The 12,125-nt window shown below is 43.4% G+C and overlaps 1 protein-coding gene across 4 annotated transcripts in view; it reads left to right on the top strand.

Annotated features, from left to right (window-relative positions):
• ASNS (asparagine synthetase (glutamine-hydrolyzing)) overlaps window positions 1-9,094 on the top strand; it is a 145,769-nt gene extending 136,675 nt beyond the window's left edge. For all 4 annotated transcript variants that reach the window (XM_032303923.1, XM_032303922.1, XM_032303920.1 and 1 more), the window contains 10 exons: window positions 1,957-2,194; window positions 3,148-3,333; window positions 3,558-3,659; window positions 4,110-4,237; window positions 5,322-5,448; window positions 5,985-6,091; window positions 6,543-6,643; window positions 7,727-7,808; window positions 7,897-8,052; window positions 8,749-9,094. In XM_032303923.1, coding sequence (XP_032159814.1) covers window positions 1,957-2,194; window positions 3,148-3,333; window positions 3,558-3,659; window positions 4,110-4,237; window positions 5,322-5,448; window positions 5,985-6,091; window positions 6,543-6,643; window positions 7,727-7,808; window positions 7,897-8,052; window positions 8,749-8,958 — 1,437 coding nt within the window. In that variant the 3' untranslated portion in view covers window positions 8,959-9,094. The remainder of the gene's footprint in view (window positions 1-1,956; window positions 2,195-3,147; window positions 3,334-3,557; window positions 3,660-4,109; window positions 4,238-5,321; window positions 5,449-5,984; window positions 6,092-6,542; window positions 6,644-7,726; window positions 7,809-7,896; window positions 8,053-8,748) is intronic.
• Window positions 9,095-12,125: the final 3,031 nt, after the last annotated feature.

Genomic DNA, 12,125 nt, shown 5'->3' on the forward strand with positions numbered 1-12,125 from the left:
AAATGGTATTTCAAAAGTATTTTTACTCTAAATTTATCTAATACGTTGTATTTTCAAAAACATAGACATTCCATTACTTCTACTAGTCATCTAAGTGTATGCAGCGTGAGCAGCCAGAAATTAGACGAAAGAGGAGGATGGCCATTTTCAGTTTATGTAAAGTCTGCTGCAACGGAAACTCCAAAGCCCCCTTATTTATTTATTTATTTATTTATAACAAAAAGAAAACTTACTCTTGCTAATAAAAGACAGCTGGAGATGTGCTGGGTGTGGAGGAAGAATAAATGAAGGAGAGGAGGACTCTGAGTAGAGGCTGGGCCAGGGAGGAGTCTCTGCAGGGAGCATAAGGGGCTTGCAAACAGCAAGTTGGAGGGCAGTGTGATAGCTGTATGGGGGACAAGAGAACGGGGGCTTTTATCTCCATGCAGCTTTTACCCGAGTGATTTTTTCAGGAGACTGGAAAGCGGTACCTGGGAGTCAATAAGCAATAACTTCCCTGCAGGGTTTAGCTCAGGAGCAGTGCTGACTTGGTGGCAGTGGTGGGATAGATTGAGGGAAGACGTTGCTCACCAAAATCACTGACTGCTTTAGAGTATACTCATCCTTCAGATGCCTAAGCCCAGAAGGGTCCGCAGAAGACTGCTTTACAAGCCCCACCTGCTCTTGCCAGGATCTCCCCTGAGAGTCTCTCAGAGTAGGGGGAGGGCAACAGGAAGTGGCTCTGTAGTCCCTGGAGGCAGCCAAAGCCCATTTTGGGGGCTATTCTGCGAGTGCCCAGAGACAGTTTCACAAATCCTAGAGTATGTTTAATTGTGAAGCATGTTTATAGGTCATATGTAGACAAACATATGTAGACAAACATTTTAGAAATATGTTTTAAATATCAAAACGTACTTAGGATTTCCACCTTATTTTGTTAATGTGAACCTCTTCTCTCTCCACTGTCAGCCAAAAGTAAGTTCACAGAAAGAGCAACTCCAAGGACTTCACCCTCACGGTTTGCAGTGGTGATGGAGAGCCACAGGGTCTGAGTGTCCTGTAATCAAACCCTCTCCCTGTGCACTCGGTGTGATTGTGACCGTCACTTTGCTGTGCCTTTGGGGCATGTGGGCTTCTAACGTGCCCCTGTCATTTTGTCTCTCAGTGAGAAGTAGCTTTAATGTCACTGCAGTGGTAGGAGGACTGAATATCACAGTCGTCCCCTGGGGGCCAGCAGGTTTGTTTAGATCATGTGTCTTTATCATTATGATGGAATCATCTATTTGCTGGGGATCATACAGACTATGTTTGTCCTTAAAAAAAAAAAAAAAAGATTTTACTTACTTATTTGACAGAGAGGGAGAGAGAAAGAGAGCACGCACAAGTAGAGGAGGAGCCGAGGGAGAGGGAGAATCAGATTTCCTGCTTAGCAGGGAACCTAACATGGGGCTCCATCCCAGGACCCCAGGCCAAAGACAGATGCTTAACCTACTGAGCCACCCAGATGGCCATTTGTCCTTTTTCTTTCCATTTTCATAGGCAGGTCTTGGAGACTGAACTGGAACAACCTTAGCTGATACTCTGTTCCAAAGTCAAAGTATTACAGTGTGGAAGCACACATTTTTAGTGTCATGGCAACTGGGGGCAACCTACTTGCTTCAACTTACATATAAATATGTATGTATTACAGACATAGCACATATCTAAGGTGACTTTCTATCTGTCCACGCATGACTCTTGGGATGCATTGCCTTCATCAGAATGTAACTAAAATTTTCACGGGTTTAGCTTTATGTTACAAAGAATTTGTAGAATTGTGACTTCAAACAAGTTATATTTTGGTAATGCCATGATTCTTCTAAATCACTGAAGTGTATGCTTCTAGAACGTAGAAATACTGAACCAACTTTGCAGTGAAAAACTATTTGTGAGTGCACACAGATTCTAACATGTTGCTTTTGCTGCTGTTTTTCAAAGCTGCAACAACATTTTGAATTTGAATACCAGACCAAAGTGGATGGTGAGATAATCCTTCATCTATATGACAAAGGAGGAATTGAGCAAACAGTTAGTATGTTGGATGGGGTGTTTGCATTCATTTTATTGGATACTGCCACTAAGAAAGTGTTCCTGGGCAGAGATACTTACGGAGTCAGGCCTTTGTTTAAAGCCATGACGGAAGATGGATTTTTGGCCGTGTGTTCAGAAGCTAAAGGTAATTAGAGAATTTTTCTGTAGGTTTTCATTAGTGCTCTGGTTTTGTGTTTCCCTCTAGATCCTATTTGCAATTCCCGTGGTGGGCAGTCCAGAGGTTTTCAAGCGACTATTTGTCAGTGCTTTTAGAATAATGTATCTAAAACTAATCCGTTCATAGTATTCCCTGGTTAAAACTTTTTAATTAACTCCTCACCTCCCATAGGGGTTGTATGGCTCTGTTGCAGTCTGCTGGCTAGTGATGGGATCTGGTTCCAGTCTGGTCTTTGAATTCAGTATGACAGATTACTGGGCTGACACACTCAAATTGTAAATCATAATGAGTATTTGATAGGCTGTTCTACTTACAACAGAACATCGATTTTGTATCAAAGATCGTGGTGGTGTCAATTTGGTTACTCACTGTGAAAACTTATTGAGGAAATTTAGATTATACTGTTAATACACAGTATATAATAACTAGTAAAGGGGTAGATGCCTGACTTAAGGTCCAACTTTAAAGTACCTCATACTGGATTTATTTGCTTGTCAAAGGTCCAGGAACCACAGCTGTTTTCTTAAAATACCTCAAAGAAATGACAGCCAGGATATCATAAAATGAATAATTTCAAGTCCCTCTCCTTGCTTAGTGTATCTTTTGTTTTCATACTTAATTTATTATAGAAAATAGATTTTCTTGATCTGAAATTTCAGCGAGGGAGAAGAAAGGGAACATTGGAGATTTTCCTATTGCTCTGAAATACTGGAAATCAGTGTAGCCTTGCTCAATATCTCTGTACCATTGTGACCTCTCTTGTAAGTAGATAGTAACATTGGGTTAATTTTCCCCTGTTTTGCTGATATAATAGACATGTGTTTGTACGGAAAAGGGAAGTAGGAATTTAGAGGACAGTAAGTTCTGTGAGAGTTAGTGTGAATTGTAGCATGAGTAAAATTCTTTTTTGGAATTTGTAGGCCTTGTTAACCTGAAGCACTCCACAGCTCCTTTTTTAAAAGTGGAGCCTTTTCTCCCGGGACACTATGAAGTTTTGGATTTAAAGCCCAATGGCAAAGTTGCCTCCGTGGAAATGGTCAAATACCATCACTGTAGAGAAGAGCCTCTGCATGCCCTCTACGACAACGTGGAGAAGCTGTTCCCAGGTACTAGAGCAAACGCCCACTGGAAATGATACTTTCCTGTCACTAGAACGGGTCACGTGTGAAGAGCTATTTCCTGTTTCATGTGGATGTGGCGCACTGGGCTTTGGCAAAGTCTCCAGTTGAGCACATGTCATCATGATAGAGAGATGAGTGTGTACCTCGTTTCAGTAAATAATTCAGCCCAAGATTTTCTGGAACCATTTGCTTACTTTATGTGATTGTAGGTTTTGAGATAGAAACCGTGAAGAACAACCTGCGGATCCTTTTTGACAATGCCATCAAGAAACGCTTGATGACAGACCGAAGGATTGGCTGCCTTTTATCAGGTGAAGGCTGTTAAAATGCCTAACTATACTGAATGCGTATTTAAGTAAATGGCTTGTAGCCATCCCTGAGATTTTGACGATAGAATATTGAGGATTTAATCTTTCTCTCCATCAGAGGATGAAAATGTTTTCCATAAGCTGCATTTGATATTCACACTAATATAGCAACATCTGCTTACATTACAATTACTGGGATGAGCGAGCTAATAAACATTCTTCAGAATCGTGTCTAGTGATTTTTTTTTTTTTTTAACCAATTCAATTACTGCAACCATTATCTCGGGTTATATATATTAGATTGTTTTCTTTGATTAAAGTTGATTTTCAGTTTATAAAACTTGGGGATTTTAAATGGCAAAACTCTCGTCCTGGGGCTTCACAGGATTGTAAATCCTACCTGCTCCTCTTCCACAAGGCAGGTAACCCGTGTACTTCCGGTCTCGCTCACAGGGGGCTTAGATTCCAGTTTGGTTGCCGCCACCCTGTTAAAGCAGCTAAAAGAGGCCCACGTTCAGTACCCTCTCCAGACATTTGCAATTGGCATGGAAGACAGTACTGATTTACTGGCTGCTAGGAAGGTAAGACACTGCCTCTGCCCATTATGTAATTCAGACAGACGTGTTAGCATAACAATCAGGCCCATAATTAATGATTCTGTGCTTCTGCTCCTGTATTGACTCAAGAAATTATTTTAAATTTAAATATATTAAAATGGAATGAAATGCCTGTTGAATATCAACAGTGTTGCACGCTGTCCTCTAGATAAAATTCTACCAAGGCCCATGCAGGCCTCATAAAAACCTAACGATAATAATTCTTCTTGAACATAATGGCATGGTATAGTGGTTAGGACTGCACGCTGTGGAGCCTGACCACTGGTTTCAAATCCTACTTCTACCATGTAATTCCTCATTTGTGTAATGGGAGTAATAGTGACTACTGTGGGATAGTTTTGTGGTGAAAATGATGTAATTCATCTAAACTGCATAGGATAGAACACAGCATGTAGTGAGTACCCTGTAAATGTTAGCTGTTTTTTTGTTTTGTGTTGTTTTTTAATAAAGCATCATGTGTTAGGATTATGGGCAGGGGGGACCTTGTACATACATATTTAGTGTTTAGGAGACCTTTTTCCTAGTCTGGAAGAGCTTATGTAGAATGGAAGAGAAAGAGCTAGAATGCAGTCTCAAAGCAAGCTGATCAATGCTGAAAGAATCCAAAATAACCAAAGAAAAAAAAGGGGGGGGTGGCATTTCCTTTAGGAATAATATCCTGAATGTAATATAAAACATTACTGGAGGGCCAGTGAGGGCCAAGGTTATAGTGGGGCCCTGTCAGACTAGAGAGAAAGTGGGGGGGGGTCTCTTAGGGGTGTAGGGCACACTAACTGTGCAGTACTCTGGACAGTTAGGTGCAAGTGTTGGAGTGGGAAGAGCTGATGGGCCGTCTGCCTCTTAGCTGAGTCGTGGCAGAGACTGGAGGAGGCCAGGAAACCTGACTGGGGAACCTTGTATGCGGTGGCCTGGAGAATCATTGCCTCCTATTTTGCCTGGTTTGTTTTTCACTATTGTTAACTTACTGTGTTGTGAACTACTGTCATGTTTCCTTCTCAAAGGCAGTTCTTTTAAGTCACAAGTATATGGATGTTTCTTAAATAATCAGGTGGCAAATCACATTGGGAGTGAACACCATGAAGTCCTCTTTAATTCTGAGGAAGGCATTCAGGTCTTGGATGAAGTCATATTTTCCTTGGAAACTTATGATATTACGACCGTTCGTGCTTCAGTAGGTAAGGTATTTTAGGACATTAAAAAAATTTTTTTTCTAAAGATTTTATTTAGTTGAGAGCGAGAATGAGAGAGAGAGTGTGTGCACGCATGAGAGGGAAGAGGTCAGAGGGCAAAGCTGACTCACCGCTGAGCAGGGAGCCCGATGTAGGCTCCGATCCCAGGACTCCAGGATCATGACCCAAGCTGAAGGCAGTCACTTAACCAACTGAGCCACCCAGGCGCCCCTCAAAAACATTTTTAATACTAAAAAAAAGAAAAAAAGGTATAAGGGTTAAAAGATTATTTTAAACAATAGTTTAAAACAAAGTACTTAAGAACAAATGCAAATCTAGAATGGTTTTGGGCTATTTCATGGCAGCAGTACAACTTCTACATTAGATACATTAAAATGGCTTATAGATAAAAAGTCGTTATTTTGGAAGCCAGTATATAAATACAGAGTTTAAGGAAAACTCAGTAGCTTCCATAGGCCAAAGAGAAAGCATTTTTGGTGGAGAGTTACATTGATGTGAACAATTTCTCTTTCTCTTCCAAGGTATGTACTTAGTTTCCAAGTACATTCGGAAGAACACAGATAGCGTGGTGATCTTCTCCGGGGAAGGCTCAGATGAGCTGACGCAGGGTTACATATATTTCCACAAGGTAAGCATTCTGAGATGGAGAGAGATTGGTGCGAGGCTAGGAAAAGTGAACTGTTTGCTTGCTGTCCTCTCTTGTCACTATAGCCCTAACACTTGAGTGTCTTGAGATGTAGATGAGGAAACCAGATCCTGTCTGCTTTGTCAGGGGAGAAATAATCTGCATTCTTGGGGACCGGTTGAGCGTGAGAATCACAGTTCTGATATTTGTTACTATTGTGCGGCAGCATGGTTATTGCCCACAGTGTCTGTTTCATTGCCTGACATCAACCATTTGGAGTGAAGGGAGGCCTGATGTAGCAAGCAGGGACTCCCTTCCCCAAACCTTGTGTAGCTTTTTGTCTTACCGTGCTTAGAGCAGAAATGGGGAAAGAGAGAGAAACACAGGCTGTTCCTTGAGCACAAAGCCAAGCTGTTGGTGTATTTGTAACTTCACCTGCTTGTTTGTCAAACAGGCTCCTTCTCCTGAAAAAGCCGAGGAGGAGAGTGAGAGGCTTCTGAAGGAACTCTACTTGTTCGATGTGCTCCGGGCAGACCGCACCACTGCTGCCCACGGGTAACTCAGTAGCTAAGAAGCAGTCGTAAAGATAGCCTTAAAAATCAAACAGCTCGGTGGCTGATTATTTCTTTCAGTTGGTTATATGTTGCAAAGTAGGACTTTTCAGAGAAAATGAAGCTCTTCTCATTCAGAGTGTTACTGTGTTTCTGATGAGGGGACTGTAGGTTTAGACAGACTTTCTGCCTATAAACACAGCCCCATTCCACTGCCATCGGAATGGAGAGGGAAGGCAGACGCAGCTCTTTCTAAGCCTTTTTAAGAGAAGTAAAAATTACACACCCCCATGAAACAAGTGTTTCCAACAACTGTTTGGAAGCTGTGTGGTCACAGGGCGGTCAGGATCCAAGAGGGCTGATTGGATTCCAGCAGGTTTCTATGAGACCATTTCTGGATGCCTAAAGTTGTCGCTTTTTAGCTAGTCATGTTGGAGAATTCAACACTCGTACTGTACATGATAGAAAACTGACATCAAATGTCTTAGTTGCTTCTACGAAATCACACTGAGGTTGGGAAATAATAAAATACGGTGTGGGGAATGAACTGAATCCGTGGTTATTATCATATCCATTTGTCTTACCCAGAGTCACCAGGATTCAGGAAACATAATGCAGCCTTCAATGAAACACTGTAGATCAGTGGTTTATATTGAATGTTGTATGAAAACTAGTTATTTAGTCGTCAACAATTTTGAATTCTTACTGTTTTTAGTAAGATGAGAGATGGGCTCACCTATAAAAGATGTTGAGGCAGGGAGGTATAGGAAAAGTACATTCTCAATGATCTGGTCACTCATGATTCTTGCCTTTTTCTGCTTTTTGAGATGTGCACTTAGTTGTTTGTAGAAGGGAAAGTCAAATTATTGTCAGTTTGCCTCACTCCCTAGATAGTAAGCATCCCGTTTTGAATGAAGATTTTTGGGTTCACACAGTAGTGTAGGATAATCAGGAGGACTGCAAAAATGACTTTATTGTCTTAACATTACTTAGAGGCTGGTTGAATTGCCAAGAAACTCTCAAGGACAATCTGAACAGACAGGCATTAACTCTCCATTTTGATTTAGATTTTCTTTTTTCCTTTAAGCCTTGAATTGAGAGTCCCTTTCCTGGATCATCGATTTTCTTCCTATTACTTGTCTCTGCCACCAGATATGAGGATTCCTAAGGTAGGTGAATCAATCCAAGATAAAAAACTGTCCATTGATATCAAATATATTTGGAACTTTTACTAACATTCCTTTGTTTTCATGTCAGAATGGGATAGAAAAACATCTCCTGAGAGAGACTTTTGAGGACTCCAATCTAATACCTAAAGACATTCTCTGGCGACCAAAAGAAGCCTTCAGTGATGGAATAACCTCAGTTAAGAATTCCTGGTTTAGGATTTTACAGGACTATATTGAACACCAGGTATAATGTCTTTAAAAATATTGTCTGGGGATGCCTGGGTGGCTCAGTGGGTTAAAGCCTCTGCCTTCAGCTCAGGTCATGGTCTCAGGGCCCTGGGATTGAGCCCCATATCAGGCTCTCTGCTCGGCGGGGATCCTATTTCTTCCTCTCTCCCTGCCTGCCTCTCTATCAAATAAATAAATAAAATCTTTAAAAAATATATATATATATTGTCTGGAAGAGGACAATGTGGAAATAGAATTGTAATTGCTGTTCATTTTCTGTTTAGTTTAAATGTTTTGTGTGTTGGAGAAATTCTCGGTAAACAATGCTTTTGTAAGAATTTCATAAGATTTAGATAGCATGAAGGATTATGTAGTAACATCTAGAATTGAAAGAGCGAGAGACTTACCCGTTATCACTGACCTTCATTTACCACATCATTGCATGCCTGCTGGGGGTCAGACATTAATAGGCATGAAAGAATAAAACTCAGAGCTACCCTCTGTTATAGACATTCACAAAAATGTTCTTTAAAAGTCACTGCAGCTGTGTATATTCTGGTATTTTAGCATTTTCTAAGTGAAGGGTGATTCAAAGGGTCTCTTGGGCAATTACAGTTACAGATTACAATCTTTGGTTGTTGCCATGAAGCCACGTTCAATATAAGGGCTTCTATGCCGTCTAAAAAACCATTTTGTTTTGATGCTCTTCCAGGTTGATGATGCAATGATGGCAGCAGCAGCCCAAAAGTTTCCCTTCAACACTCCAAAAACCAAAGAAGGCTATTACTACCGTCAGATCTTTGAGCGCCACTACCCCGGCCGGGCCGACTGGCTGACCCATTACTGGATGCCAAGATGGATCAACGCCACTGACCCTTCGGCCCGCACTCTGGCCCATTACAAGGCAGCTGCCAAAGCCTAGGTGCCCTCTGCACTCAGCCCTGCCAGGACACGCTCCTCTTGTGAAGGGTTGGGGGCTCCAGGGCAGGAAGGGGAGTGGCAAGCATCAACCACTCAGGCTCGTTGGGCATGAAAAAAATAAAAGTCTTAAATTGGAACCATGGCTATAGTTGCTTCTGCTCACGCAGCCCCTTTAGTAGAGGTAACCAGAAACTGAGCGGCTTTTACTGTTTACCAGTAAGGTAGAGAGTGAGCCTGGGAAAGGGGGGAGCTGGCTGACGTTTGCAGGCGTTAGCAGCTGCTCTAAGGCCGCTTTAGAAGACTTGGGCCCTGTGCCAACATGGCTCCCTCCCCATCCCGGCCTCCTCTTAGTGTGGCCTTTTCCCGGCCTCCCTCTGGCCTTTCTGTATTCCCAGCAGTTGGCCAGACGGCCTCTGCTGTGCCGAAGCCATCCATCCTCATCGTAGGCGGCCATGAAAGCTCTATTTTATAAAATAGCAATTCTTACTTTCTGTTTTCTGTGGTGCCAACACCTTTTCTGCAACTACTGTTCTAGATCAGAGGTCAGCGGACTCTCAAGGGGCAGTAGGATTGCAAGCTTTGCAGACATCTGTTGGAACTGCTGGACTCCACGACTGGAGTGTAAAAGCCAGAGCCAATAGGCAAACAAGTGGGGATGGCTGTGTTCCAGAGTTTGTAAGCTCAGGCAGTGGGCTGGATTTGGCCTGTGGGCCCTAGTTCGTAGAGCCCTATTATAGAGAAACAACTCAAACCAAGCATTTGTGATTTGTAAGCCTAAGCAAGAAAGAGTATAACAAGGAAACATTCAATGAATGAGTAGAAGATTCTCAGTTGAATGCTCATTGGTAGTTTAGGGATAACATTTTGAAATACATTATAAAGATGGATCCCATTTAGTAGCAACTTTTTTTTTTTTTTAAAGATTTTATTTATTTATTTGACAGAGAGATCACAAGTAGGCAGAGAGGCAGGCAGAGAGAGAGAGGAGGAAGCAGGCTCCCTGCTGAGCAGAGAGCCCGATGTGGGACTCGATCCCAGGACCCAGAGATCATGACCTGATCTGAAGGCAGCGGCTTAACCCACTGAGCCACCCAGGTGCCCTAGTAGCAACTTTTGAAGAGGTAAGTGCTGGCACGCAGGTCATCATAAAATGCTTGATGGGGGCGCCTGAATGGCTCAGTCAGTTAAGCGTCTGCCTTTGGTTCAGGTCATGATCCCGGGGTCCTGGGATCGAGCCCCGAATGGGGCTCCTTGTTCAGTGGGGACCCTGCTCCCTCTGCCTGCTGCTCCCCCTGCTTGTACATGTACTCTCTAATTAATAAAATCTTCAACTGTTTGGGAAGAGCAAGCAGTCCAGGAGTTGAGCTGGGAAGTTGGAAGATGGGGACTGTCTGAGGCAACAGGCCCTCACTTATAATCTTAAAACATCTCTGGAAAGCTGAGGAAATGTCCTGAGTTAATACTGGGTGACTCCTGTATTTATAGGTGCTCCCAGTGCTCACACCTAGCATGACTGGGCTCTAGGCAAACCTATTCCTGGCCTAGGCACAGCCTGCCAAGCTAAGGGACACCAAGAGTGCAAGGGAAACGAGGGGGTAGTGACTCGGCAGCATACATGAGGAGTAAGGGGTGCCGTAAACCATGAACCGCTAGTGTTTGAGCGTCGGAATTTGGTCCCTAGAGTCCCTAGAGAGCCGGCGTACACAATACCACCTGACAGGAGAGTTTAGCTGGTGCGGTGAGCTTCCTAGGCGTGAATTTAGTCCTGCAGGTCACCCCTAACTACAGCAATTCGTTGGATGTCAAACAGATGCACAAGCTCCAGGGAAGGTTCTTGGCATGTGATATAATCTTTGCCTCTTTCACATCAAAAATTATAGAAGGTTGGAAGAAATGGCAACCTCTGGGGCATTTGCGCATGACTCAACAATTAGGTCCCGGCCAAGCCCGTCTGGCTGGCCTACCCTGATACCGGTGACTCAGGGCTAAGGACACATGTACTTAATAATCCACACAGCACTGCTAGCAACAGATAACCCAGTCCCTCACCAGAAACTAGAAGTTTTTTCACTCCTGTTTGCTGTTTCAGTCTTGCCCAAGTCCCCTAGGGGCTGATGTACCCCTTCAGAGGTCTGTTTCACTTGCCTTCATACATACTGAGACTGGTACTTGGAGTTTGGGACATGAGAGATTGCGTAGAAAAAGAGAAACCACACAAGATCTACCATTGCTTCCAACATCTTGCAGATCTCTTGCTATAAAGGCACAGTTGTACTTAGGCAAGTTTGTGATCTTGGTTAAACAGGCTGCAAAGTTTATTAAATCCTCTACAGGGGAATGATGAAAGGGAACTCTCAGCCTTAGCCGACTGGTGTCAGACTGTTGAGGGAAGGTCTCGAGCCTGTGGGGGTAGAGTGTGCTCCTTCAATCCTCCCGTCTTGGGGTTGTCAGAGTCTGGTCTGGAGTCTTGAGAGAACAGATCCTCGGCTTTTGTCCCCAGGAGAGGGAAGAGCTGGCCGCAGGAAGGTGGTTCCATAGGATTCTGGACCTGTTCCGGGGATCAGTCACGAACACCAAGCACGTAACTACCAACTGTTCGGAGTACGTCATGCTAACTCAGTGAGTTTACCCGCACTCTGAGGAAATGTGGCAGATCCTGTTTTCTAAAAATGGCCGCCACAGTATTTCTGGTCCCTCGAACTCTTCAGACCCTAGCTACTCCTATGAGGAGGCAGTCTAGTTCTCTTCTTGGGCCTGGGCAGGACTTCAAGACGGTCTTGACCAGCTGAATGCAGTAGAAGGGATGCCGTGACTTCTGACGCAGGGTCACAAAAGGTGATTCGGCTTAGGCTCTCTCTCTCTTGATGCATATTGTAAGGAAGCCCAGGCCCTGGGAGAGGCCCCGTGTGAGAGTCAGGGCTGACGGCACCCACCGAGGTCTCCGTCAACAGCCAACATCAAAAACAAACAAACAAAAAAAACAGCCAACATCAATTACCAGGTGTGTGAGTAAACCTCCAGCACCTACTCTGAGTCTTCAGCTGAGGCCTCAGTCATGGGATAAACCATCCCTGCATGCTATGTCCAATTCCTGATTCATAATTCCTTCAGTGTAATAAATGGAGGTGTGACACCATTTCTTACATAGGTTCTGTAACTGGAACAGAT

Source organism: Mustela erminea, chromosome 11 (genome assembly GCF_009829155.1).
Source record: "Mustela erminea isolate mMusErm1 chromosome 11, mMusErm1.Pri, whole genome shotgun sequence".
Classification (NCBI taxonomy): Eukaryota; Metazoa; Chordata; class Mammalia; order Carnivora; family Mustelidae; genus Mustela; species Mustela erminea.